The sequence below is a fragment of the Cyphomyrmex costatus genome, unplaced genomic scaffold (assembly GCF_001594065.2).
Source record: "Cyphomyrmex costatus isolate MS0001 unplaced genomic scaffold, Ccosl1.0 scaffold219, whole genome shotgun sequence".
In the NCBI taxonomy this organism is placed as follows: domain Eukaryota; kingdom Metazoa; phylum Arthropoda; class Insecta; order Hymenoptera; family Formicidae; genus Cyphomyrmex; species Cyphomyrmex costatus.
This window is the reverse complement of record NW_017276246.1, coordinates 1,118,442-1,146,346: the sequence shown is the minus strand read 5'-3', so window position 1 is coordinate 1,146,346 and position 27,905 is coordinate 1,118,442. Positions and strand designations below refer to the sequence as shown.

Here is a 27,905-nt window from a genome sequence, read left to right as displayed (position 1 = left end):
ATGTAATTTATTGTACTTGATTTCTCTCGGAGAACTTGGTTCGCGCGCGCGCGTAGCATCTTCTCGGATCTTTTAGAACTCTCCATGTTTTTCGCCTTTTGCGTCATTTCGATGGAATCAAACAATCAGAATCTTAGTTACCAAGAATGACTGTATTGACGTACTTCGACGGGAAAGAAACAAAAGCTAATTTGGACGAACCATGTTCTCGAGGTGGTCACACAAAATATTTAACGAGCTGATCTTGCTAACAGCATGACGAATCGATAAACCTTACAGACGCCCGCCGTTTCGGCCAACAACACGCTAATCCTACCTCAACGTTCGATCGCATTTGAAAATCTCTGGCTACTATCATTCCTACTGAAGATCTCTTTCTCTCGCTCACACGCATTCCCACATAGCAGTTAAATATAGTCTCTATGCAGTTTCTTGACGGAACGGTGCCTTCATAGAAACTGTTTTCGAAGTCACATCATAACTTCGATAACCTGGGGGAAAAAAAAAAAGTCGTTTTGGTTGACGTGAGAAAGGGGTAATAATGCGCTAATAGCGTCCAAATTTTGGCTGTGTGGAACAAGAGTTATTCCAACCGATCACACGCACACGTCATCGCGAACATTTTTATATATGTACACACACGCGCGGGACGAAGATACCACCGCACTCACACCAGGAAGTCAGGGTCACTGCAGTCTTCGGCGCTCTCGCTGCTGTCGGAGATTCTTCTCCTCTTCTTCTTCTTGTGCTTCCTCACTGACTTGTCTGCCTTGTGTGCACGGTGTGACTCCCGCTTCCGGTGTGATTCCCTTGCTTCTGGATTAGTGTGTATCGTCAGCTTCGGCACCCTCGGCGTCGTTGCTCCTACTGTCGTCGTCGCCGTTGGCGACACAATTACCGAATTGTTCGGATGTTCCATCGAAACGGTCAGATTCGATTGCAACGGTAAATGAAACTGTTGCTGACCAGCTGCGATGACCAAAGCGGCGGCCTCTCCCATGACGGCACCATCCGCTATCGTCCTGCCGCCGCTAGCCTCAGGGCGTTGTGATATCCTTGCCATGTGCAGATTCTCCGCACTGTGCTTGCCACCGCCACTGGTATCGGCGGCATCGTTGCCATCGTCGTCCGGTTCTTCGGGATCAAATTTAAGCATTAGTTGCTTGAAGTCCAGGTACTCTTTCACGAGCTTTTTCCTGCCTTTCGCGTCCAGTTCCTCGTCGACATTCGTCACACCTTCCCGCAACCTGTGCAACGTGGCCTTGGGTTCGAAAAGTAGATTGCTCTTACGATTTACCGCCTTTTCATAGACTTTGGCTGATTCCGACGGTGAATACTGGCCGATCTTCGCGTCGGAAAAACCATAAAGATCCTTAAGATGTTGCCGAAGCGTTAGTAAAAGCAAAAAGCCTTGACTGGCGGTAATATACTCCCTGAGCAAAGTGGTATTGTTTGGTAACCTGGCTAGAATAGCTTCTTCATCCTCTTCATCATCTTCTTCGTCCTCCAAAGCCGACAACAATTGATGTGGTTGACCGCCTGGTCCCATCATCGTCGTTTGTCCCATCGGTTGTCCCATAAGCTGTCCCATCAGTTGACCAGTCGGCTGCTCCAACATATGCTTAGATTGCCCAGATTGGCCCGCACTGTTTTCTTTAGGCAGCAAAGCCTCTTTAAAAGACTGTAATAGATTCGTCCCGGACATAGAAATGATGATGTCAATGTGATGGATAATGAAGATCGGTTCGTCTTGTACTTGATATGTAAAGTAGGCAAGATTGTCCGCCAGGTACAGCATCTGTGACAAACTAGTTTTAGCAGTCTCGTCAAAATGTTTGAGAAAAGACAATACGATCGCCCGTCTCTGTTGTTTCGTGTTGCGTAAAATTGTATAGAGGAAACCGTTGAGCGCGCCTGGAAATTCACCTTCCTTCGTTCGCATACCTCTCGTAATGTCATTCTGCAGAATTTGCTGCAACCGGTAGCTCAATTTGATGCCAAATTGCGACTTCATGTGAATAAAACCTGGGTATTTCTTTTCGATATCCTGTAACTGTTTGTCCGCGCTGTGACTTACGACTTTTTCGCAGTCGGTGCTCATGCAGATTAAATAGGGCACTATCTGGACGGGATGTACCAGACCCTGCGCCAGGATCAACTGAATAACTTTGAGAGCCGCATGTCGTACGCTTACATTGACGTGCAGGAAAGACTCAAGGATCTCTTTAATATAAAGTTGAATAACAGTGCTCGCCATGCCCGACGATACATCACCCATTTCCTTCAAATTTTCCTGCTTAGACAATTTTGCCCACTCTAAATCCTGCTTGATCATCCTTTTCTCTTCTTCTTGAAGATATACTTCAATGTTGTTAAGCACTTGGATTCTCATATGAATTAGTGCCAACTCCGATGTGAGCAAGTTATGGTAGAGTTCTTTCAATTCCGGTAACATCATAAACTCATAATGTCGTATGCAGAGAGAACCAATGGCCGATAGTGTAAAGTGTCGAATATCATCGTTATCCAAATGAACGAAATAACTAAGTGTTTCGAAGACCTGATCCTTGATGTTATCTGCCAAGCCTTCTATCACCTCTGGATCCATAAAATTAAAGTGGCGCAGTAATAAGCCGACCGTGAAAAGTGCTCGTCGGAAAAACGGTCTGCATCTTATTAACATAGGATTACTCGGATCCTTTTCGTAAAATGATTTGTACTCTGTTAAATGTCCATAGTATTTCTTAAAGCAGTCTCGTATTAGCTTGTAGTTTCGCGTGACATTATTGACTACAGAACCTAGACACGATAAACAGCTCGCGACCACTGATCTGTCATGCTGCAAGATTAATTTTACTGAATCTTCTTCCAACTGCGCTAAAAAAGTTTCACTAGGATGTTCCATTAGAGGCACCACTAATTCGAGCGTGTGTGCAACACTACTGATGATCTGATAATCGCCCTGTGTCTGACATTTTAAACTTAGATAAGGCTGTAGGGTGATCGCATGATTGACCAGTAACCGAGGCCGAATTTTCGCAAATAGATAAAGCGTTGTCAGGCACGCAACCAACCTCTGTGACGAGCCTTTCTTTTCTGATTTCTCCGAGTCTAAATTTGTCTCTTCCAATCGTAGTACGTTCTCGATCAAGCAATCCACGATCTGCTTGCACGCAGTCAACAAAGCTCGTGGTGGCTCTGTCTGCATTTTCGTGCTATCATCCTTATCCTCCTTTGGCTTAAACAAACTTACCAAAAGCTGCTCAAACCATTCGAGTCCCATATCCTTGCTAGTTGCTACAACGTCCGTGATGTTCATTACTTTCCTCAACAGCGATTCTGTGTCAAGAGAGGGACGCTCTCTTACTGGGGTAAACCACATGTTTTGGAAAACCTCCATGACGAGTTTTCGAATGCCCTCCTCGTCGTTCACTCTTCTTATCATCTTCACGCATATTTCTGGGATTTTTGGAAAATCTGGACACTCCATACAGATATCTTTAAGAATCTTGATAACACGCTTTCGGACGCTCACGCCAGTGTCAAGAATTCTTGCCGATAGCATGTCATAGTATTTATCAATCAGTTCCGGTCTACTTAATACGAATTTACCTACCAAGTCAACCGCTGCTTCTCGCACTGACGTTGAATGATCGAGGAACGAATGTTTCACACCTAACTGCATGTCCACCCTTGCTAGCACGCTCGAATCAGCCTCGACGATCATCGTGAGGCACTTCATTGCCTTGGTTCTAATAGCAATTGATGATTCCGTCAGCACATGAAGAATCTGTTTTAGGTATCTATCGAAACTCTGTGAGAATGGTCTCTTGGATGCGAGATATTGCGAGATTAGTTCCGCGGAATTATAGTCGATGTATGTCTGAAGGATGTCCGGTTTCGTTCCTGTACTGCTCAATTTTATTCTACTGATAATGTATTTTTTCTTCTCTTCTATAATTCGGTAAGCTTCCGAATTCTTCTGCTCGTTGTTGTCGTTCTCGTCTGGATCTTGCTCATCCAACTCTGACTCGGTGTCTTGATCGCTGCTATGATGCCGATTTTTCTTCTTCGTCCGTTTCTTATGTATCTTCTTGCTTGGACTGTTTTTCGACTGACCCACTCGAGACTTTTCCATCGCGCAATCCCTATACCATTGAGCCAGATAAAAGTGACGCGCGTATCCGAGAGCCGGATCTTTCGTTCCATTGACGGCCAGATAATCCAGAAGTACTTTTTGCAAAAACACGGTCCTCTCTTCGTCCTCACTCAATCCTATAATTTCTTTGTCCTTTACCTGATCGTAATCAGAGTCCTTTTGTTGCTCGAGCTTGATGTCTCGTATTATTTGATCAATGGTCGATAATTTGCATTGTGAACTGACTGCGTCTTTACGTAATCTCGCCGCTACCACGCCAAGATAATCGATCGAAGCTACTCGAAGTGACATATCAGAGCTCTTATTGGAAAAATGTCCAACTAACAAGTTTCCGAGAAGACTCAATAGCAATTCGGCAGCAGGCCACTCAGGTTTATTCACTGTTGCTAATAAATCTTGTACAAAATTCTCGAACAGTGGTCTATAATCAATCTCTTCGCCTTTATTACCGCATTTATTGAGAAATACCGTTAAAAAATTTCCAGCTATTCTAGTGGCAGTCTCATATCTATTGATAATAAAGACGTCAGCGTCTACATGACTGGATCTCTTTTCATCGTCCTCCTTCGACTTGGAATCTGATAGAACTACCACGCACTGGATAAGCTGCAAGACCAATGCAGTCAACATCTGTATGTAATCCTCGGAGTTGAGCCTGTACGTGCGCAAACTCCTTTTGCTGCTGGGTAGTCTTGCAATGGACGCCAAGATGTCGTCCAATAATAATCTCCTATGTTTCTCGTACTTTGTAAATATTACAGTAACGAGTTTCAATGCGCTTAACTGAAGATCGCTTACTGATTCAACAAAAAATGGCGCAACGCCCAATGATGATGCATGCAAAACACTCGTGTCCGTTAGAACCTGTATACTTAATAGCTCAGCTAAAAGACCTACCAATTCGTGCATCTTGTTGTAAACCTGCAGAATGCTCTTTTCGCGTACTTCCTTCGTATGTCCTCGCTTCTTGCGTACGTTAGAATTAAAATTGTCAGTCTTGTTCTTCGTATCTATCTTGTATACAGGATCGAAAGAGGGATAGATCGTGTTCTGCAACTGAAACTTCATAAAAAGGACTATTCGGTCGATCACATCTTCCAGGTAAACTGTCTTCGGCATGTTGCTAGAGGTCATGATGTGCAGTGCGATCAATGATGCATCCACAGCACGCTGCACCCGTTCCATCGCTAATTGCATCCATAGTCGTCCTTCATCAACATCATCATCTGGATCCACGAGTGGTGACACTCTCGCTCCGTCTCGTATGTTCTTTTCCAAGATGTTCAACAACCTTACCAATTTATCTGTAGGAATCGACTCCATAGCACCCAATGTTTTGAGTTTGGCTGCTTCTGTACAAAGATCATGTAATTGATACTTGGGAATAAGCATCTCCGCAAGCACTTCGCCATCATCCTCCATCTCGGCGTTTGTCATAAAGTCTTCAGTATTCTCAAAAATTGTCTCTATAGTAGAGTTAAATCGTTGGTAAGTATTGGTCTCCATCAATTCCTCCACACTCAGTTTAGCTAACACAGGCACTAATTTCTTCTCAATCTTGCGTATTTTTGGTTTTACGGGTGAAAATGATGCATCTCGTTTATCTTCTTCTTCGTCGTCGTCCAGTATCCTTTTCCGCCTGCGGCTTTTGTCATCACTTTTCCGCCGCTCCGCTTTCTCCTTTTCTCGTTGCACCTGCCGCTCTTTCGCGCGAGCTTTAAAGTACTTGTTGTTCTTGCCGATTTCCTCCTCGCTCTCGGAATCGGTTTTTAATGCGTCATCACGATTGGAAATGCCCATTTTCGCCGCGCGACTCGGCGATTTCTCTGCAAATGCTGCCAGACTCTTCTGCATAAGCGCCTGATCAGCCAATGATAATCTATTTAACATAACAATGGGCTCCTTCAACCTTTCTGTTCCGGCAAGTTTTATAGTCTTCTCCGAGTTATTGTTTTGTTGATGTTGCTGCATATTGGGTGCCATGCTAGTTGCAGCTGGATCTAAAGCGTTAACCATATCAGTGGCATGTACATTTGGATAGGACGTGGTCTGAGAAGCCGGTAATAAATGTTGCATCGTATGATCAACGCTTTGCTTCGTATCAATATTGTCCATCGGTAAGTCAATATCAGGAAGTCCAGTTACTGAGTCAAGAAGAAACTGCTGGTTCTCCTGTACTGAATTATCAATGTCCAATGATTGACTGCTGCCTAATGCATGATGAACTTGTTGATTTATCATGGGATCGTAGAGATTTTGCTGCATACCCATGGCCTGATGTTGTTGCAGAGGCACGTTACGCATTGGAGATGTCATGTGCATGTTGTGTTGCGGCGTCATACCAGCCATGTTATGCTGAGGTGTCATATTTGTGAGAGATGCCAGCGGTGCATTGGGAGAGTTCATGTGAGCCGGCGAGTACATGTTTGGTTGAAGGGTTACATTTGATAAAGGATTTATACAATTCGCGTCCTCTTGCATATGCTGAGGCGTAGTCAATGTTCTCGTTTGTTCGGTTATAACAGTGCCTCTGGGCGATGGAGAAGGCACGGCGAAGGGAGACATCTGCGAGATGTCTGTATGATTCTGCGGAGTAATTGGCATTCGCGGATGTTGCGCGTGAGTGATGACGCTGACCATCGGCGGTGGAAGTACGGACCTGGCTGCTGCGGAATGAGCCGGACTACCTTGGGGCGTTTGCCTGGAGCCTGAAGAGCTCGAGTAGGACGGCGAGAAATGACCATAGCTCGCCGGCGATTGATTTGCGTGCAACATAGGCACACTTTGCGTCCAGTTCCTTGGAGAACTGTGCTGGGTTCCTCTGAATACGTCAGGATTTATCTGCAAGATCGCCTTGAGCAATTCAGGCGTGTCTTGCTCATTTTCCAGCGATTGCTCGGTATTTGGATAATTATCCTTGAGTTCAATGTGTTCCGACGATGTTTGCGACAGTGACATTATCAGTTGCGGCACGAGATTCTCATCACGAACACTTAGCAATATCTGTGCCTCTTCCGCTACTCGTGGATGAAACAGCAGCGACTTATTAGTTAGTGTCTGTGGCAACGGAGTCGGTAGAGGCATTTCGGGTAACAAGTCTGTGAGGCTCGCGATACCAGCGAGGGTAGTTATTGGCACACTTGGTACAACCCCATTCATTTTGAGTTTGATTCGTTCTGGCATTACAGCCTGGACAAAAAAAAAAGAATTAAAATCAGTTACAGTATTCTTAAGATTCTTTGACTTGTGGGACAATACAATATTCTGAACACCGCACAAACATGCTATGAGTACTTGCTTACGATATGCAGTAAATATAAATCAACTGAGCATATCTAAATACACTGTATCCACAAATATCTAAATAAATCATTGTTAAAATTTGCTCACTACATTTCAAGACATACTGACACAAATGTTTCACCGTTGAACAGACCAGTTTCTAATCCTCTTTGAACGACACTAGCACTAGGCGAATATTGGGAACTCAACAAAGTCTCTTTTAAGTTCCCATGTTGTAAACAAGAGTTTCAACCAAATTTTGATAACGCCCGTGGATCCTCCAATAAACGATCCATGTTTAATAGCACTTTGTTATCCTGCAACATAAATTTGATCTATATAGTCACTTTTTTAAATGTAATATATTAAATACTTTTACAAATTAGATATTTAGAAAAATAAAAATAGGAAATATTATATTAAATAAAAGTTGCATGCTAAAATGAAAATAATACATAAAATTAATATATATAAAAATAACAACTAACCTAAAATTAAAATGTTTTACGACACATGTAATTTACATTGCTCTAATTGCTGTAGTTTCTTACTTAACCATAAACGTTAAATATAATTTTTTTTTTAATTAAAAACTGTCTTATACATTTTCCACACATAAAAAAAATTATATTTTCTATATTATTTATCACATAAAAATTAAATATATTCTCAATTTTTTGAGTTATCGCTATATGACATTATAATGTACAAAAGAAATATGTACTTTATGATGTAAAACATGTTCATATTAAATTTATACAATTCACACGTAACATTCATAGAATAAATACACACACAGAATAAATCATTATTTTATTTAATATATCCAAAAACACACACAATTTTTCTAGAAAAATTCTTTTTTTCTAGAAAAATTAATTTATTGACTTCTCATAAAAAATTCTACATATTTGCATAAAACAACCAGTCATTAAATAGAAACTCAATATGAGATCAGCTGATACACACATGAATGAGTCAGAATTCCCCAATAATACAGTAAAACCACATATTGTAGGATGCTATATAATAATCATTAACCTGAGTCCACTGTTTTCCCAAGATCATACCAATATAAATAACCATCATGCAGCACAACATATTCTTTTACCTTTTCTGAATGAACGTCTACCATCCAACGTCGTGTGTATCCTCGAAACCGACCACGCTGGGGGGGGGGGGGGGGGGGGGGGGGGGGGGGGGGAGCGCGAGATCCTCCTGCGGACGATGAACGTTGAACTCTGGTGGGCAGGCGAGAGAGATTTCGCCGGGTCGCTCTCGCGCGGTAATGTGCTGTCTGCGGAACGCAGCGCTTACGTATCGTGGTAGAGACGCGGACACGGCCGCAGCCGCGCGGCGCGACAGCACCGTGCCCGCTCCGCTTACCCGGGACTATTTACGTCGCTGTCCGTTCCGTCCGCGGCTGGTTTTGGCGGGAGGCCGGGCGCCGTATCGCCGTTCCGCGTCGCTCACAGTCACCGGCGGATCCTCAGACACGTCGTGACGTTCGGTGCGTCAGCTGGCCGTCGCGAGGACTCACCGCAGTTATCACCGTCGTCTGGGGGATGCTCCGCTCAATTGTCATCCGCGAGCCACCGCGGTTTGGCCTACTTGGTTGGACGCGTTTTCACGTCGGCCACGGCGGGCCGCGGTCACGACTTGCGAGCACGACACTGCCCTCACACGCGTTTCACGCGGCGCCGCACGAGCATCGCCCCGTCGCAGGCGCTGCGTCGCCCCGTAAACCGTATTTATAGTGGGAATGCGAAGAAAACAGACACAAAGGCGTCCATTTTGATCTCTGCCGAGCGAGCGGAAGTGGCGTAGTAGTAGGATATCGCTCGGGCCAAAGACGCAGGTATTTACCGGCGGGGCGCTACGCGGCGTCGTGCGCCTCGCATCAACCTCGGCCGCGTTTCCATCAAAGCGATCAGATCGAGCGAATTCGAAAATGCGCAGAAATTTTTAAATCCGTTCGTTTTTGCTTCAAATTCTCACAAATTTTTCAACTTTAAGTGAGATAAATATACGTATATACGTAACACAACTGACTTTCAGCTCTCATTAGTTGTTTAAATTAAATATACATATATTTATGCATTGAAAAGAGAGAAAGCGAAGATGCTGAATCAAGATTGGTGAAAAATAGCTTTTGAATATGTTTCACTGCTTTAAACAGCCTGAAATATGCTTAATCGATATTTTTAACTTTTTAATATGTTTTAAATATGATTTTTATAATACTGTTTAAAATGTATTTGAAGCAGAAAAAACTTATTTAAAAGGGGACATGATGTTTTATTCATTAAGAAAAAAACATTAGTCTTTGACTATGGCCGGTATTCATAGTCGGTTCTTATTTTAAGACCGTCTTAAGTAATGTCTTAAGTCGTTAATGCGGCCTTCTGATTGGTTTGTGAGACCTCAAGACTGAGCTTAAGATGGTCTTGAATATAAGAACTGACTATGAATACCTGCCTAAGACTATGTGTCCACCGAGGATTAGAGTTGGGTCAGAGTTCAAGTAAAAGCGAACAGATCTTTTTTTTATTGCTGCATTAAAATTTTCCTTTTCATGTTTGCCAGATATCAAGCATATAGAATATCATCAACGCGATGTTACAAATGCTTTGAAGCGTTTTTTAATTGGTCAATTTGCAAAATGCTTTCTTCTGATTGGTCCATCAAACGCTTCGAAGCATTTGTAGCGAGACTTTGATCACAGCCACGGACAAACTCAAGACGACAAAGCGATTAGGCCAAAATCACGATGCGGAATAGGATTGCGGAATAAAGAGTGCGTCAATGAAGCAACCAATCAGCGCGATTCCACATTTTGCTTTGTAGCGCTGATTGGTTCCGCAGTCCTATTCCACACCGTGTGATTTCGGCCTTTAAGAACGCCTGCCGAGCGATTGAATATGATTGGTTGGATCTATAAGTGACAATCAATTATGTCCATTTACTCAACGAACAAGCTAGCTGCTTTGTCAACTTGATCGTGCCGATTGACTGCGTTTAGCAAAACGTTTATTTTGCAATTATTGTAAGTTTTCTCGCTCTGATTGGATTATATCTTTAAATGTAGAAGAGCGATCTTATCTTAGCAGACAATCATAAAACGATTGAAAAACTGTTGTGTTCTGCTGAACGCAGCCATTGGGCGAACAGCTAAGCGTGTTTGCGAACGATTGAGCATGTTTAAATTTTACATGTGGATCCAACCAATCATGTTTAATTTGCGCTTGGCGAACCGATTTAGCTGCTTTGCTGACTTAAATTTGCTACTATTTAAGATAGTTCTAAAATAAGAACAAAATACTGGTTTTAATCAGACCGTAGCCATCGATAGGGCAACATGTCCGCTACAGCCAATGAAAATAATGAACGCGCTACGTCATTGATTGCTCAACTATTAGTTGTTCAAAGTATCGTTAATTTTCCAGAGTTTTTGTGGTTTTAAACTGGTGGAGCCAGAACGGAATTTGAATAATGCAACTGATAAGAGGGAATTTATTGAACAGTATCCACCAGTAACAAATATACAAACATTACAAGCCTCTCGACGTCCCAATTGATAGTCACAAAAATTTGCTCAAGGTCATCTGTAATATCTTCTCATCGATGACGAACTTCATCGTCGCTATTGAATTCGCATAACACTAGAGACGCTTCGATTAAATAAAGCAAACAATCATTATTGAGAAATATTTAATTCGCAACAATCGTATCGTCATTGCGATTACTGTCGTATCAACGGATTATTAAATCCTGCAAATTTCCGGCTTCGCGTGGACGCGCATCGGTTTGCGGCGCATCGCCGACAGATTGCGCCTCGCTCGCCGTTTCCGCGTCTCGCGGCGCTCCCGTGGGGCCCGTGTGCGTGCGTGAAAATAAAACCCCGGAGCCGAGTGGAAACTCCAAAATGGCGCGACTGGCGAGTGTAAACACCCAGTTTTGTCGGTGCAAAGTGTAGAAGTCGTCATACGTTCGCGTCAATATTCTCTTGCGCCCCGCGCGCACCGTTTTTCCGTCGCATCGTGGCAACAGGAAATCCCGGCTGAATGTTCACGGTATCCTCGATCGCCCATTCTATTCCAGGTAAACCAGAGCCCACGGGTTTTGTTACCGTTCGCCTCTACGTCCGCCCGCGTTTCCCGGTCGCCGCGGTCGGACCCGACGCGACGAAATTCGGAATCTACTTACCGCGTGGAAAACTCGCGACGAGTCTTCAGAAAACGAAAGGAATCGCTCTCCTACGATTTTCTTTCTCCCCCTCCCCCCCTCCTCCCCGCTGCGCTCTCGCGTGCACACGCAATTCAGACGAGACTAGAGTAGTCTAAATTGCTCCAGTTTGTCTTGCGGAGTGCAAGGGCAAACCGTAGAGTGAATTCGTTCGGTCAAATAGCAGATAGTGATCCTTCGACTAACTTTGTATTAAGTATAAAATACATAAAAATCTAGCCGATATGGTTAGCATTGTTTCATGCTGACACTAATGCTGGTGGTAAGAGTTTTTGTTGCAGAAATAGTAAATATTAATGAAACTGCTGTGGTGAAACAGAATTATTTTCTAATTCGCAGGTTAAATTTTAAGGATAAGATAAGAAAGCAAAGTCAATTGTATATTATATAATATTTAACATATTGATCAATATTAATAGGATCTTATTGGGTGCCTCCTAACAAGCGACACAGATGACATGGTGTGACACCGTGTAACAGTACATCTTTGTTGTTCGCCAATGTTAAACAAGGATGAGATGATCACTGTATTGTACTGTGTCGCTTGTTGGAAGGTAGACATAGATAGCATTAAATATTACAATAATATTGCATCATCGTTGCCATGTGGCTGTAAAATTGCTGGAATGTACCATGCTACCTGCAGGTCACATGTATTTTGTAGCTCTTAATACTCAGGTTGTTACATTATCACGTTGTGCATAGCTTTTGTATCCGCATAAAACCTATGCAATGACAATGTAACAACAGACTCAGATAGCCCAAACGTATCTGATCCTTGGTATTGGTTTTTAAACTCAATTACATTAGATCGTAATTCCTGAACTGTTGTTAACATTCATCACAAGATACATACTTCGAAGTAATGTAAATTGCATTTAAAAAGTGTTCCAAAGAATTCAGTATAAATTTTAATAGAACTCGAAACGAAGCAAGAAAATGAAAATCATAACGAGATATTGAGTTGTAATAGTCAGTTGAGTTCTATATCTAAATTTTGACACATCTTTACACGAAACATTGTAAAAAAATTTCTTGTCATATTAATATATATTATTTTAAATACAGGGAGTGACCCAAGCAAAATGGCACAGAAGCGCAGTGCTGTCCATATAGGGTGAGTCATCATATATATTCAACTTTGTATGAGATAATTTTATCAACGTTTATTTCTATCAGTGTAGATTAATTTTAATTTCAATTAAACTTATTTTTATTTCTTTCTAATTCTAGGAATTAGAAAAGAATAAAGAGAATAAGTTAAACCGAGATTAAAATTTATGTAAATTAGTAGTAGACATGAACACGAATTACTTAAATTTAATCGGCTTATATTTAAGTATATATCGTATCTTATTGTTAGATATATGTGCTATCTGTGAAATGGAAATTATGCTTTTGTATATTTTTATGAACAAAGATTTTTCTAATGATATAGTTTAACATTAATCTCAAAATATTTGTTTTTAGCGAAAAAATCATGCGTAAAGTTATTTAACACTTTTTCAATTAGAAAAAAATTAAAAGTAAATTGAACTGAGATTGGAATTAAATTTCGTTGGTGGAAATGGATATTAATAATATATATGAAAAAATATTAAATCAAAATTTTAAGAAAAAGTTTTTATGCATAAGGTTACTTTAATCTCAGTTCAACAACTTACTCTTTTTCTTTTTCTAGTTTCATGAATTAAAAAAAAACAAAGAGTAAATTGAACAAACATATAAAATTAATTTATTATTAGTGAAAACAAACGGTGTTAAATAAATATTTGAAGAAAAAGTACACGTAGAGAAGGATTTCTTAAAATTTACTCTGAGAGAGAAAATATAGTAGTTATGGTACAATACAATGAATTTAAAGATTTTTATCATTCACTTTAGTAAAATTAATCATACTTATTTTATATTTTATTGTAGTTTTATTAATGAATGTGAGAAATTTACGTAAAAATTCTTCCAAACATAATGTTGTCCCACAATTACTATATTTTCAGGGTAGATTTTAAGAAAATTTTACGAATTTTAGAAATTTCTTTTCTTGTAGTTTTACACGACGTATTCCTGAAAATAGTAGACATTTTTATATGAATGCGTTAATATGCGTTTGCATTTTTCGTATCGAGCCTTCGGGTGTCACGCAAGGGAAATGAGAGGAAAGATCGTCTGTGGAAAGACGTTTGCCGACTAAAATAGCCGCTTCGGCGTTAACGATCGCGGTGAAATTTTCGCCGTGCAGTCACATGCACGGCGAACTTGGTGTCGCGCGCTTGATTGACGCAGTTCCAAGAAATGATGCAGCGCCGAGATCAGTTACGACGTTCGCCACACATAACACGGTAGGCAATTCTTCGCTACCCCGGCTTATACAATGCTGCTGCTCGGGCAATATGCGCCGCGGTAAGAGCGGGGCCCGCGTTGCGACATCGTTCAAGAAAACGCTTCGTTATCGTAAGCGCCGCGTTACTTTTACTGGCGCATGAGTCTTTCTCGAAAACACTTTTCTGCCGCACGGCTTCGGCACGCGAAGTAGGCGCAAATGTCAACCGCCGTTGTATCAACACAACTCCGCGACCCTCTTATATCGCCGTGAATATCCGATCTACCAGACCCTGCCAACACGATCCTTTCGACGCGATAAGACCGAATACGTACGCTCTGCTTTTCTGTTACCATTCCCATTCATTCTGATATATAGGGGTATATATATATATATATATATATATATATATCGTCATATTCTCTCTAAAACTTTTAGAATGAATCACACTGAAGAGTGATATTTCACTTTTAAAGAATAAAAATTGACTCTTTTTGTTTAGAAAGATTCAATTTTCACTCTTTAGAGATTTTACTCCAAAAAATTTAGAGAATTCGTTTTTATTAATTTCCATTGTTTTATGTATTGTATATATCGTTTAGTACTTGGTCATATTTTTACTATGTTAAATTTAGAGATGGTCGGTAATTTCCGATATTATATGTAGGTTTGAAATAATTGAAAAAATTTCGAAGAAACACTTATTTTTTCTCTTGTATTAAATCTAAAACGAACTCTTGAGTTATTAATTTTCTAAATCTTTCGGAGTGAAGTCTCACTCCAAAAGACTGAAAATTGAGTCAGTCTTGAAAAAAAATGAAAATATTTTTGCTCTTGAACAAGAATGACAGATTTAACTCTTTATAGGAGTGCTATTTTATTCTTTTGGAGTAAGATTTTGCTTTTTTGCTTGGAATGAAAATAGAGTGATTTTTAATCCAAAAAATAGGAGTGAGATTTCATTCCTTTAAAGTAAATCTCACTTCAAAAGAGTGAATAAAAATCTGCCACTCTTGTTAAAGAATAAAAGTTTTCACTCCTTTTCCAAGACAGATTTAATTTTCTTCAAAAAAAAGATTAGAGGGAAGGTTTGGTTCTCCAATCGTCTTCATCAATAAAAAGTAGTACGAATAAAAAATATAATATTTTTGACTGCAATGGATTGGATCGATCCGAGATCGATTAACCCGGAGGTGCCCCCATTAACTCGTTCAATCAGAAACCAGAGTAGAGTCATTAATCGATCTTAGATTAATTCAAACCCACTACAGTAGAAAACATAATTTCAAATACGTGTTAACACGTTCTGTGCCGAGCCAGTTTTAAATGATTTGATCACCATGCTGCATGAGTCACCGGTGATCCACGATATTTTTGTTCGATTTTTTATATTTTTTAAATAACTATTTTATAGTGATTAAAAAAATTACCAAAATTATTATAAAAGCAAAAGTCTAATGTACCAAAATTGCATCATACATGCAATATCGATACAACATAGATAATTATTTATTTATGTATAATATTAAAATTTCACGTATAATATTAAAAATGATTTTATAATTACGTTTCTTTTTATAGCCAAAATATCAAACGGCCTAAATGACGGAAAATCCAATGTGGAAAATCACCTGCGTCACGGAACGTGTTAATGTATCTAATTTTTGTCACGAAACGACTGTGGCAAAAAGGTAGAAAATGATAGAAAAAGTCAGGTCAACGTTCGGAAATAAGATCTCTCGAATTAATCTCGAAAAGCAATTCCCCAAAACGCCATATTCTATCACTCGCGAGCGTACGAGTGAGCAAGCGAGCGGCGGCGATGCATCCCAGTTAAAAGTCGTGGCTTCGCAACGGTGGCTGTCCCGAGTTCTCTGGTGGGAGAAGTGATAGTCCTCACCGGGGTATACCGCAGCAGCACATTATGCGGCTATGGTGGAATCAGTCACTAGCGAGTTGTGGGTGGTGGCTAGTCGGCGACCCATCCGTCCGTCCGTCCGTCCATTTATCCGTACGTGCGTCCGTGAAACGTGTTTCCGCATCGCTTTACCTGCGATCGCCATCGATCGCGATCGAGACCGCGACGCGACGATCGCCGACGCGTCATTATTCGAGAGTGCTTCACGAGAATTTTCGCGCCAAAATTTGGACGCTCGATCATGTGTATCATATCAAACGATCTCTCGTTTGGCTGTTAGTAAATTAAAATTATTTTTAAAGAAAAAATCCATCTTGATCAATTGTGGGATTTTAACTAGAAAGACTTAAAGATTATATGTTAATATTATATATGATAACTATTTTGATATTAAAAATTAAATATATGGAATTTATCATATTATATTTGGAAAATATTAATTTATCTAATTAAAAAGGAATAATTCGACTATCACTGAATTATGAGGATTTTAATAGTTTATTTCCAAGGAAAACACTTAGCTTTTATGAACTTTGCATTAGACACTAAATTTTGGACTAGTGGAAAAGACACGTGCGTGTTACGATTTTATTGTAATTAAATTCATTAAAGATTTTAAAAAGAAGGGACTCATTCGTTACAGTTAACCACGATGTTACTGAGAAATTTTATAGCGCAATTTTACGCGGGAATTTGACGCATCCGTGATTTGCGTGCGTTTCTTGTTACGCGAGCTCAGCCGAGTTGATCTCGAACAAGCAAAGAGTTCATTTTGCGATGAAATAAACGTAACACAGGATTTGAATTTTCGACGTTAATTGCAAAAGATAAAGGTTTCGAAGACTCAATAATCACCGTTCGCCATGTAATTTCCAATACAATAAGGATTTGACAAGTGTGCGCAATTAGGTTCTCCATAATCAACCAGGACTATAGCTTGAATATACGACGATTTTCAAGAAAGTAGTTTGATGAAATCTTCCTGAAGAATAAAAGCTCAGGATGCATCTCCTATAAAGCAACAGGACTGGACGAGATCTTTGATCACGTAGGAAATTGCTCTACAGTCATTTCGTTTGAAGATAAGCTAATTCGCTACGCTTAACTCGCTGAACGTTCGATCGAATGGCTTTGAATTCTTCAGGATAAGTGATCGTACGAACCGCTTCAGCGATATGGCCGTCGCTTTGAGAAAACCGCGAGGCGAGAGAAAGATTAGTACGATTGTCTTGTGGATCATACGTTGCAGTGCGACGAAAGGAGCGTACAAAATTCGGCGCGAGTGCAACGACGGTCCGACGAGGTCGAGAATCTCGTGACGTCCTCGGATTCGCTGTCAATTCCTGGTTGGGAGAACTGGAAGACATTTCTCCGGGAGTGGTATGACGGTCGTTTCCAGAAGAGCAGAAAAGAAACAAACAACAATAGTTAATAGAGCGTAGGCGGGTAAGCTAGTTATCGGCAAGCGAATAGAGACTTCACCTCGTGAAAGTGGCCGGATTTGACGCTTTCCAAAACCGAAATCACCGCCGCGCCAGAGGCGCACTTCCGTAACGAGCTTCTTTTGCTTCTTCGTACTTTCTTTCTTGGTCGATTAATCGAGTCGTCGCGTCGACTAGCGAAGCACGAGGAATTTAGAGAGAAACGATTTTTATTCGAATTCCGGCGAAATCCGTGCGGGAAAGAAGGTCGCAACAATAACAACACATCCTCATATGCTAACTTCGATAATTCGCTGTGATATATAAATGGAGTAGATAAAAGCAACGGAATGTAAATTGAAATTCATGCGTGTATCGAGAAAAGAGACAAGTGTGAAAAGCGTGAGAGTTTCTCAGTTGCAGATAAATGATTCCAGAAAATATAGGACAATCCCAGATAAAGCAGCCGTTTTTGCTTATCTATAGCTTCTTCAAAAGATTACCATACAATTCGTGGACCGAACATATCGCAGTCTTGAATTATTGATCTTTAATGGAAAATTCCACTCGCAAGAGTTTATATGTTGGACGTTTTTTTCGTCACTATGTCACAATAACTTTCTGAGGAGCACAGATAAAACAAGCGAGTATAATGATTAACGTATAAATTATTATTAAAATATACCATCGCGCTCTTTCAAGTTCAGTGAAGAAGTACACGAGCGAACGTGAGTAGAATTTAGATACAAAGGCCTTCGAAATTGAAGTATCCCTGACTAACGCTGAAGAGGGAAACGCGAAGTACAAAACTGCTTCGTTGGTAGACCGATGGTAGATCTACATCTTGCTCCAGGTAACAAGATGACAAGATAATTCGGTGGAAGGTGAGCGCAACGTAGTTGAGTGAGTTTCTGTATCAGGAACCTCGAAATCGTGCACCCGAGCTATTAAACCGTCAGGATAATTTTTTTATTCTACGAAAACCGAAGCACAAAATGACGAGATACGATAAAAGAAATGAGGGAGAAAGCCGCGTTTTACCGTGAATTTCTTCGTGCGATCACGATTAGAAGACTACGACGCATTTAAAGTGTATTTAAAGACTATGCAATGAACTAATAATAAAAGAAAAGTATACAGATACACACACGAATATTGCGGAAGTTGTGAATATAAAAATAGTTTGCGTAAATGAATTATCTACTACAGTGATATAATTTATCGTGCAATAAATTTTTTAGCTCTGTAATAAATGGAAGTGTATAAAATTATGAATTTCGTTAAATGTACAAAAGTGGACGGACAGTCTTGCGGCATGATAAGACGAAACAAGTTGTAATTTAAGAGTGTGATTAACTTGATTAAATTGATAATGGACGCAAGCGTACGAGTATTGTTGTGAGAAGATACAAAAGTGCATCAGTGCATAATCTTGAAACAGAATAGGACGACAAATTAGTAATTTAAGCACGACTCGGTAACGATACAGGAAGAAATGCAACGACGATCTCTATATGAAACTGCGATAGCTGAGTAATCTAGCGACAGCGATATGACGAGTTAGCTGGGTGGCTAAACTCGAGAGTGACACGCTTTATTCCGGTAATCGAGCTAACTGACCGGAAACACCGCCAAAATAGAGTATCCCGGTAGCAGCGGCATGTACGGGGGCGGGTCGGCGGGAAGCGCGGGCTACGGAGTCGGTCTGGGACCGGGCCCTTCGCACTACGCGCCCCCCTCCGCCACGGTAGGCTACCAGTTGGGCCCGCCACCGCCACCCCCTCCTGCCTGTCCCATCACCGCAGGAAGTCAACTTCTGTCTTACGGGCCCGACTTATCGCCCCATCACATCCAGCAGACCCACACGGAGACGCAGTCGAAAAGACGGAGGTAAAAAGACTCGCTTCAAGCCTTGCGAAGTGTGTCGTTATATTTTTTTTTTTTCTCCCTTTCTTCAGAAGGCACGTGCATTTATACGCGCCTAGTAAATTCCTTAGTTTACATGTTCCTTCGTTTATCTGTAAAAATACATAGGTATGTACTGGGATTGAGCGGATTATTCGCATTGTTTATCTTTTTAAACCGTTCGTACGTGCTTTATACGCAAACATACGATATAAAAATATTTTTTTACAGCGTGTAGTTATCGACTTGATAATTTTCATGACCTTTATCTATATCATATTTTACGCGAATTTTAATTGCAGCGATTATTTTCACGAATATGCTGATTTTAAATCGTATAAACTCTCTCTGCCATCTTAATCACACACCTTCAATTAGAGCTCGCTACATTGCAATTCATCAGTCGAGTCATTCTGACGTGGTGCCAACAATTCGCAGAATGTACTTGTTTCGCGATCGTACAGAAATACGAAGAAAGGAAAAAGAGAGAGCGCATACAAATTACTTTTGAATGTAAATAGCTCGATTATCGATATATTTTGGCATAAAAAGAAAAAAGTACTTATTAGATAGTTGTGATAAATTTTGAAAAGATAATATTATTATTGATTAATGTATTTTTTGAATTGTGAAATTGCTGGAACAAAATAAAGATTATAAGAATCGATGCCTAAACATTAAATAATTTGAATAAAAAAACGTTATTACAATAAAGTTTATTTATTCAAATTAATTATTTAATTTTTAGGCATCGATTCTTGTAATCTTTATTATTGATTATAATCAGAACCATGTTATTACTCGGTTTAATAAATAAGTATGTTGTATTTGTATAAGAGTTTGCAATTCGATAAGGAAATACAATCCGTCAGAAGCAAATCTAAAATGTCACTGCTGACAGAAATGTTAAAAATGTAAGTATAGCTTTACGTTGCGTAATTTTATTCCATACCCGTCATCGTCGCATATTATTGTTGGTCTTTATATGGAATGTTATTGCGGAATCAGCAAGTTTTCATCCGTATCAGCAAGTCGACACAGACAGCTCGCGTAACAATTTTGTTTTTCGTTACAACTAATTGGCTGGATTTCAATGCACTCATCGAGTGCACTCGACGACGGAAAAAGTTCGACAAATAATTTCTGTGCTCGTACAATTACTGATTACAGTATCTTTCTTATTTTTCTTAATTTTATCTCTCATTCCTCTTCATCGCCTTTAGATAAGACTTAATTGTATTGTACTAAACATTTTCTCCGTATATACACTTCATCGATATGATTTTTCCAAGCCGGTTTACATTTTCTTTTGTATTCTAAGTCGTAACTTATCATTCGCGTATTTTCCATTTGGACTCGTTTGCGTTTCAGTATTTCTGCGATGGGGCGAAAGATCGATCTGTCGAAAATAGCAGCCGGTTCCGTTCAGGGGTGAACGAATGCGAAGGGGAGCGTCTTCTCCCTTTTCTCTCGTTCGGCCATTATATTCTCCGCCTCACTTTTAACGAATCCGACGCAGTCACGCGCCATTGATCCTGGCTTCGTCTCTTAACAGTCGGACGCGTGTCACGACATTCTTGCCGTTCCTTTGGTCCGCATATTGCGAGGCATATTGCGCTGTCCGATTAGTACGATCGCACGATTTGCGCGAACTCGAGGATCCGTGGCACGGATGTTTACTCACTTGTTGCTCTCTCTCCGGGGAGATATGCGGTTGAAGTGAGAATTTTCAATAGATTCACACCTCGTTCTGACGCTCGATCTGAATTATTTTATTAGATATCGAACCAGCGTTGAATTTTTTTCTTAAAAAAACGTAACGTAAGGATAACGTGAAGTATCGAAAGAAAACGCGGAAGTTTACGCTTTTAGGCTTTGTTGTACACATGGTCTTTATTTTCGAATTAAGATAACTTATCAAACTTGATATTCCGAAGAGAGAAATGTTTGTTACATAATTTATAATTTAAGGAAACACACTTTTCTTTTCTACTGTGATGATTTTAACGAAGGGTACATGCTCCTATTTTCTGAGTATTTATATTTCGTTCAATGAGAAAAGCATTTTATAGTAAGAGATAATACAGTGCGATCTCCTTGATGCCTCGGACTGCGTTTTCGAATCAAATTTGCGTCGCTCGTTTCCTGCGGTGTTCCTCGTGTATTCCGCACATAAAGATTGACACGTGTATCTTGTATAAAACAACTTTTCGCGCACGGCCTTGAAAGAAGCGATACTTGGGTACAGTCATCGCAAAACAACGATAATAATAATCTCTCGGAACCATAACGAAACTCGTGGCGAGACGATATTACGAGAAGGATACTCATAATTATAGTCCTAGGCACGTGCGATGCGATAAGCCCAGATATCTAAAAATATATATTAACAAAAATGTCGTCGCGCGATAGGCGCGAATTTTATCGATAATTGCGACGGACGCTTTATACTGTGACCGATAAATTTTATTGACAGATAAAACAGGATTAATTAGCGAGATTAAAAACTTCATCTGTATTAAATGCTATACGTAGACGGCTTCGCCGGTGAACGGTAGTGGGAGTTTTTACGATGCAAATGTAATCCAAATAGCATTCGCATAATTGGAACGTATGTTAAAATGATTACTGCGCGCAATTAACATCAAACAGCAACGGAGGGGGCGTGCATTTGATATGTGCATCCTTGCACGCACACGCTAATGCAAAACAAAGTACGTTTACGGGCGGCTCTGAATCTCCAACCGTGAAGGACAAACGCGCGAACTCGGCTTTTCATAAAGATATATTATAAAAATTACATATTATAAAAGGCAATTTCTCAAAACAATGAATAAATAAAACGATCAAATCTTTTTCTCTTGATGTGTCTTTTTGTCAGTTGATGCATGTCGAATGCTATGCTCTCTTTATTTACCTAAATTAAAATAATATTTATTTATTCTGTAAAATAATATATAAAAGGATCTTCCCACTACATATAATAAAAAGGTCGCTATCGTTTGGAATGTCCTTGTCGTATTTTCTAAAAGTCTAATGAAAATAACGATGACGAATGAAGAAGAATCGCTAATGAGTATAATTAAAAACTGATATGCGTGTAATTTTTTCTCGATCGAGCGCTGCTGCCGCAAAAGCGAAAGAAGTTCTCGCGATGGGCGGCGCACAACCTTACTTCCTCGAAACGCTAATGAGGTGTTACGCAGTAAGCATTGCCGTGCGTTCGATTTGCTCGTGCAGGCGCGAGAGGTGCGACGCACTGTGCGCCACGGGGCAAACAAACTGCCGTCGATTGCAGAAGCGCGCGAACTAATGCGAAGAGCTTAGCGCCGCGCGTGCGGATGATGCACTCACGTGCAAGCGCAGGCACGCGGCGAAACCCGCTCGTCGCGGAATTCGTCACGTAGCGGAGATTTGCGGCCGGCCCGGTCCAACGCAAATCCACGTGACCGATTACCAGATCATTACGTTACGCAATAACATCGTTTCCTGAATCCTGCCGCCTTTGCCCTTGCAAAGGTATAAGTTGGCAAATTTCATTGTGCAGGAAGAAAAGAACGCGCGCCAAATTTCACCTATGTGCGCGTGCAGGATAATTTCAAATTTCATTTCAAAAATTAAAGAAGTTGAAAACAGAAACGTTGTTAGAGAAATATAGACTTCGTCACATATATTTTATTATACCTTTAGACATTTAATTTAAAAAATTGAAGACTTGCGAAGAAAGAGAACTTGATGATTAAATTCCATTTCAACTTTTAGTTAACAAAGATCTAATCAAACTGGAATTATTCGAATGATTACTGGCGTCAGTGCGATTAAATGAGGAACAAGTATAAGCACATAAATTGTTCGCCTGTGATTATCGATATTGCATTCGTCCTCATGCAAGCACGATATTTTTCCGCACGCTTCTGCCGCGGAAGTCGTTGAACCGGATGGCTTGACGCTGAGGAAAGTATGTTTCGAGATTGAAGCGCGCGTATTATTTTCATTCATAATTAAGACCCTGTTAGTAACGCTCCGTAAGCGCGGAGCGGCCCGTGATGCATATTTATGTCATACACGATCGACATGCATCTGAACGCGCGCACACCGTTCACCATGCGCGCATAAAGGAACTGTTGAATGACGAGTCTTTGCCAGAAGAAAGAAAACAAAGTGAGAGCAAGTTGAAATTTTTTACTTTTCGCTATCGAAATTATTATAACAGAAATGTATCAACACTCAACAATTTGTAAATTTGTCTGGTCTTCTTAATAGATACATGAATTGGAAACATATATCGCGTACTCTCTAAATTTGAATCAATGGATTGTCACGGGATTATCCAGTGGTATACTCAGCATTGGATAGTCAGTGAAGTACAACTACATAAAAAAAAAAAAACAGTTTAAGCATCATATAATTAAATGATATTTTCACGTTAATTTCGATATCATATTTATCGAATTTATGCACTAAAACAAGAACATTAATTAGATCACATAATGAAGGCTTTTTAATTTTGGAATCTCACATTTTATTCATTATCTACCAATGGCTTATCTACCAAAAAAAAGAGTATTGATATCAGTGATTATCCACTGATTCGTAGGTTTAGAGAGTATAATTAGATATAAAATATATGAAACACACACGCCTTGGAATTCTTTTTTTTTTTCTTTCTTTTATATTATTATTTCTTCAAATAAGAGATAGAAGAATCCTATTTTTTGTAAAAGTGGATTCTGGTGCTTAATAATAATATGTTTATATTAAATTTGCAAATATATTACTTATTTTTCAGTTTTATAAACTGAAGTTAGAAATATTACCACAAGGTTTATAAAAATGCATTTGTTTGAATATTATTAAACATCAAAATTCTTCGATCCAGAATAAAATTCTTTCTCTGATTTATTCTTGTCAGTCTAATTTCTACATGTAGTCGTTATTATTTATTATTCTGTGGTATAGATATTTGTAAATAATCACTACAAAAGTGCGAAGCGGTAAATGTAACATGAAAAAAATGGGTGTCCAGTACGGAAGCAGTCAGTTGTACGTTGCTGTTTGTTGTACGCACAAAAGTACTAAACGGCGTGCGCAATTAAGTCGATTTCTCGTTTCCTCTTCCTTGTGCGTCGATTCGCGTGACTTTCCGCTCTAGGCGAACCAACCCGCCTTAGACAATAAGGATTTTCTCAGGCGTGAAAACGGTCGAGTTTCTGATCCGTTCCATTCGGGCGTGCGATGAAACAGAATCGAGCAGAATCTTAACATCATTCACCTCATATATATCATCCGATAAAGTAAAAACTTGTCTAAATTAAATAATGTAAAAAATTACACTCAATTCAATAAAATTGAAATTGCACGGATAAACGATGTAATAAATTTATAAGGACTCCACATATTTGTTAGCATAAGAAATGTATGATATTCTGACATTAATGACATCAAGAATCTTTTGCTTTCAGTAGAAACGGTCTATAAGTCAGCAAGATTCGATATGCGAAATACCGACAATCTATGATCTACAAAAATCGTCGATTTCGCAGTTTAATTCCTGTGTGATCAATGATAATGTCAAGATGTCAAAAATCACAGAAACGCAATGATTTATCGTGTCAAGGATCCATAGTATCAAGAATCTATGAAAATATTCAGAATTCAATGTAACAATGAACCCAAGGCTGTAGATATTCAATCATTATCTCTGGATACCAAGAATCTATCTCGACAGAATATTATAAGCGTGCGTGTAACAAACGATTAAGAAGAAGCGCGTGTAACAAAGAAGCTTAGAAATTCCTATAGATGAGAAGAAAAAGCGAAATTGAAAAGGCATTGAAAATTCTTCGATTTGCATCGAAAACATCAGTACAGGAATAAATCAACATCTCAAATAAAATCCAAATTTATTGATAACAAATTATACGTAAAAGAGATCTTTTTAAAAATTACATGATAAAAATCAAATTTTATCGAAAAAATTGAAATTTCTTTATATATATATATATATATATCACGGAAGTTCTGCACTTGATTTAAAATAACCGCAAATCACTTTGCACGTTTATTAGTGATTCTTTTCATCTATATGTACGAATTCCTTAACAATATATTTCTCCTTCGAGATCAAATCGATCACGTAACGCCTCGGGCATTTAGATCGATGAACGTCCAACGATGGTGTGTCTCGTAGCGCCGATCGACTATCTAACGCCTAAGCGGCTATAGGTGACGTAATTTTTTCATTACGAGAACGGTAATGCCAGCGGCCAGGCTCGCATATTAAGGGGAAAACAGCATGGCCATTGGTGGGCTCCGCGCTCTGCCGCCGCAACGAGGGGCGGTCCATCGTTCTTCGACTCCGCGACTCTTATCCGTTCTCCAGCGACCTTATTGGTCACCACCTCCTCGATCGTTCCTGTCGATCCTCGCTGTCGCCGATCGCCGTGACGATTTTCCACAGCCCGCAATCGATCGGGATGCATCCGTGCTCTCGTCCTACCGAGACCTTCCTCTTCTTTTCTCATCCTTCTCTTTCGTTGCTCGCTGAAAATGCCCGGCGATCTTCCTCTGAATTGGACGCATGAACTCAGCAGATTTATAAAATAAACGAAAATTATTCTTCCGTGTTTTCTGTTTACGTTGATATACATTCGAGTTTATGGTGACAAATTGAGAAAAATGACACGATTAAATTAAGTACTTAGGAAATCTTTCGTAATCATGAATTATATTATTTTAACGATTTAATTTTAATAGATATCTATATATTTAAATATATATCTTATCTTTCTGTACCCCCCACATACAGTACCTTCTTTTAGGAAGTGCTCTTGTCAGATATAGGTATGTTTAGCGCCGTACAAAAACAGTAACATGTGGAATTTAAGGAATTGCGAATATGAATGCAAGAATATGATAGTGGAGGAAAGAAAGTGGGATAGGCAGAAACGAGAGGATCAAGTCGTGACTTTGGCGCCATACGGAAAAATGCAAAAAGGCGCCACCATAAACTGAACACGTCACACGAATTCCTCTTCTTTTTCTTCTTTCAAGTATCGTGTTTCTTTTTTTCTGGCTGATTTTTTAAATTCTCAGAAGAAAGGTGCAAAACTGACGACAGAGCTCTAAAACATGTACACTTTTATGATGATTAAGGTATCAATTTTTTTCAATAACTTAAATTTTTATAAATTATTTACGTATTTTTATTTAACACGAATAATAATTCATAACTACAACAATTAAATAGAACTTGCATTTTTGTTTAAAGTGATTAATAATTTCATAATCACACACATACCTACACAATTCATAATTTTTCTTATTTCTTATTATATATTATAATATTTATTATTTTTTTAATAATTATCGATCAATATTGTGTGTCAGTCTTTATTTATCAAATATTCTATAAATATTTATGCTACTATTATATAGAATTATCTTAAATATTCACATAACATTTTATGTATAGAATCACATATGATATGTTATATCAAATGCACGTGTAATTATCAATCTCGGGCTCAGAAAAAAAGGTTCAAGAAGAATTAGTATCAGTTACGTTTCGTTATGATATATAGCTAACAATATTCACGGGGTTATCGTCTCGCTAAATTATTAACCTATTATACCTAAACGGAGTTATACCGCGTGCGCGTATCGCAATACCAGGTACATGTGTCTGCTCTCTCAGGCGACGGTACGTTATTCCCGCACAACACGGCTACATTAAAAGATACGACAGTTTACGACGGTATCCCGATAGCAAAGATAACGATCGCCGTGTACACCTAAGTATCGGCGCTTTTGTTCCCACGGTTTTCGCGACGTATACAAATTATCGGGCGTTCCGGGGCGCGTACACAGGGAAATAGAGCTGCCTCGACCCCCCTCCCCCCCCCCTCTCTCCCGATCCCGTTGCGGATTTACTTATTGTACGTGGAGAGCATGAAACAAGAGAGAAAGGGAGAAAAAGAAAGAGCGAGAGAGTGAGAGAGAGAGAGTAACCGTAACTGGGCATCGCGTCTGTTCGGTCCTTCAATCGGCACCGCCGAAATTCCGAACTGGACTGCCCAAATCGCCTCTGTGTCAAGGGTCAAACTACCGTAATGGTAGAGCGGCATCAAAGCCGCGTATCTTCTCTCTCTGATTTGCGTGCAGTCTCAGAAGCGCATTTCCCGATGTGAGTGCAGATCTTATTTAGCAATTTTTTTTTTTACAATTTTCCGGAAAAAACATTCTGTTGAAACCAACTAGTATAGATTGCAATTTAGCACGCTGCTTGCTCTGCTGAAGCATTCATTCAATAGTTTAATGTCAATGATATATAAATTATACGCGTATTAAAATATTAAAGTAATTTCATACTTATATTTTTACTCTTGTAAAATTACAGAAAAACATATACACCCACATATGTAAGTAATGCTGAAATTAGTGCTGAAGTTTTTCTGGTCAAGAGTTGCTCTCTTCATAATTGCAGAAAAAAAGTCATTCGTATAGAATTTTCTGATCAGCAATTATTAACATTATATATATATTTTTCGATGTAACACGCAATCATAGAATGTTGAACATGACATTTAATTATAAATCAATTCTTGTATGACGTTCTGTACAAGAAAATGTATGTCAAATATCCATATATTACAA

At 39.5% G+C, this 27,905-nt stretch overlaps 2 protein-coding genes across 2 annotated transcripts in view; one reads left to right on the top strand and one right to left on the bottom strand.

The window, feature by feature from the left end:
• Nipped-B (Nipped-B cohesin loading factor) lies at nt 1-7,342 on the bottom strand. Its single transcript, XM_018539644.1, has one exon. The coding sequence runs from the start codon at nt 7,340-7,342 to the stop codon at nt 668-670; it is 6,675 nt and encodes a 2,224-aa protein (XP_018395146.1). The 3' UTR covers nt 1-667.
• A 4,018-nt stretch (nt 7,343-11,360) lies between these two features.
• tgo (Aryl hydrocarbon receptor nuclear translocator homolog tgo) overlaps nt 11,361-27,905 on the top strand; it is a 39,251-nt gene continuing 22,706 nt past the window's right edge. Inside the window, exons 1-2 of the mRNA XM_018539631.1 lie at nt 11,361-11,542; nt 12,755-12,803. Of these exons, the coding sequence (XP_018395133.1) occupies nt 11,506-11,542; nt 12,755-12,803 (86 nt within the window). The 5' untranslated portion in view covers nt 11,361-11,505. The remainder of the gene's footprint in view (nt 11,543-12,754; nt 12,804-27,905) is intronic.

Coding starts and splice junctions, on each gene's coding strand:
- Nipped-B (XM_018539644.1), bottom strand. CDS start 7,342: ATGCCAGAACGAATCAAACTCAAAATGAATGGGGTTGTACCAAGTGTG.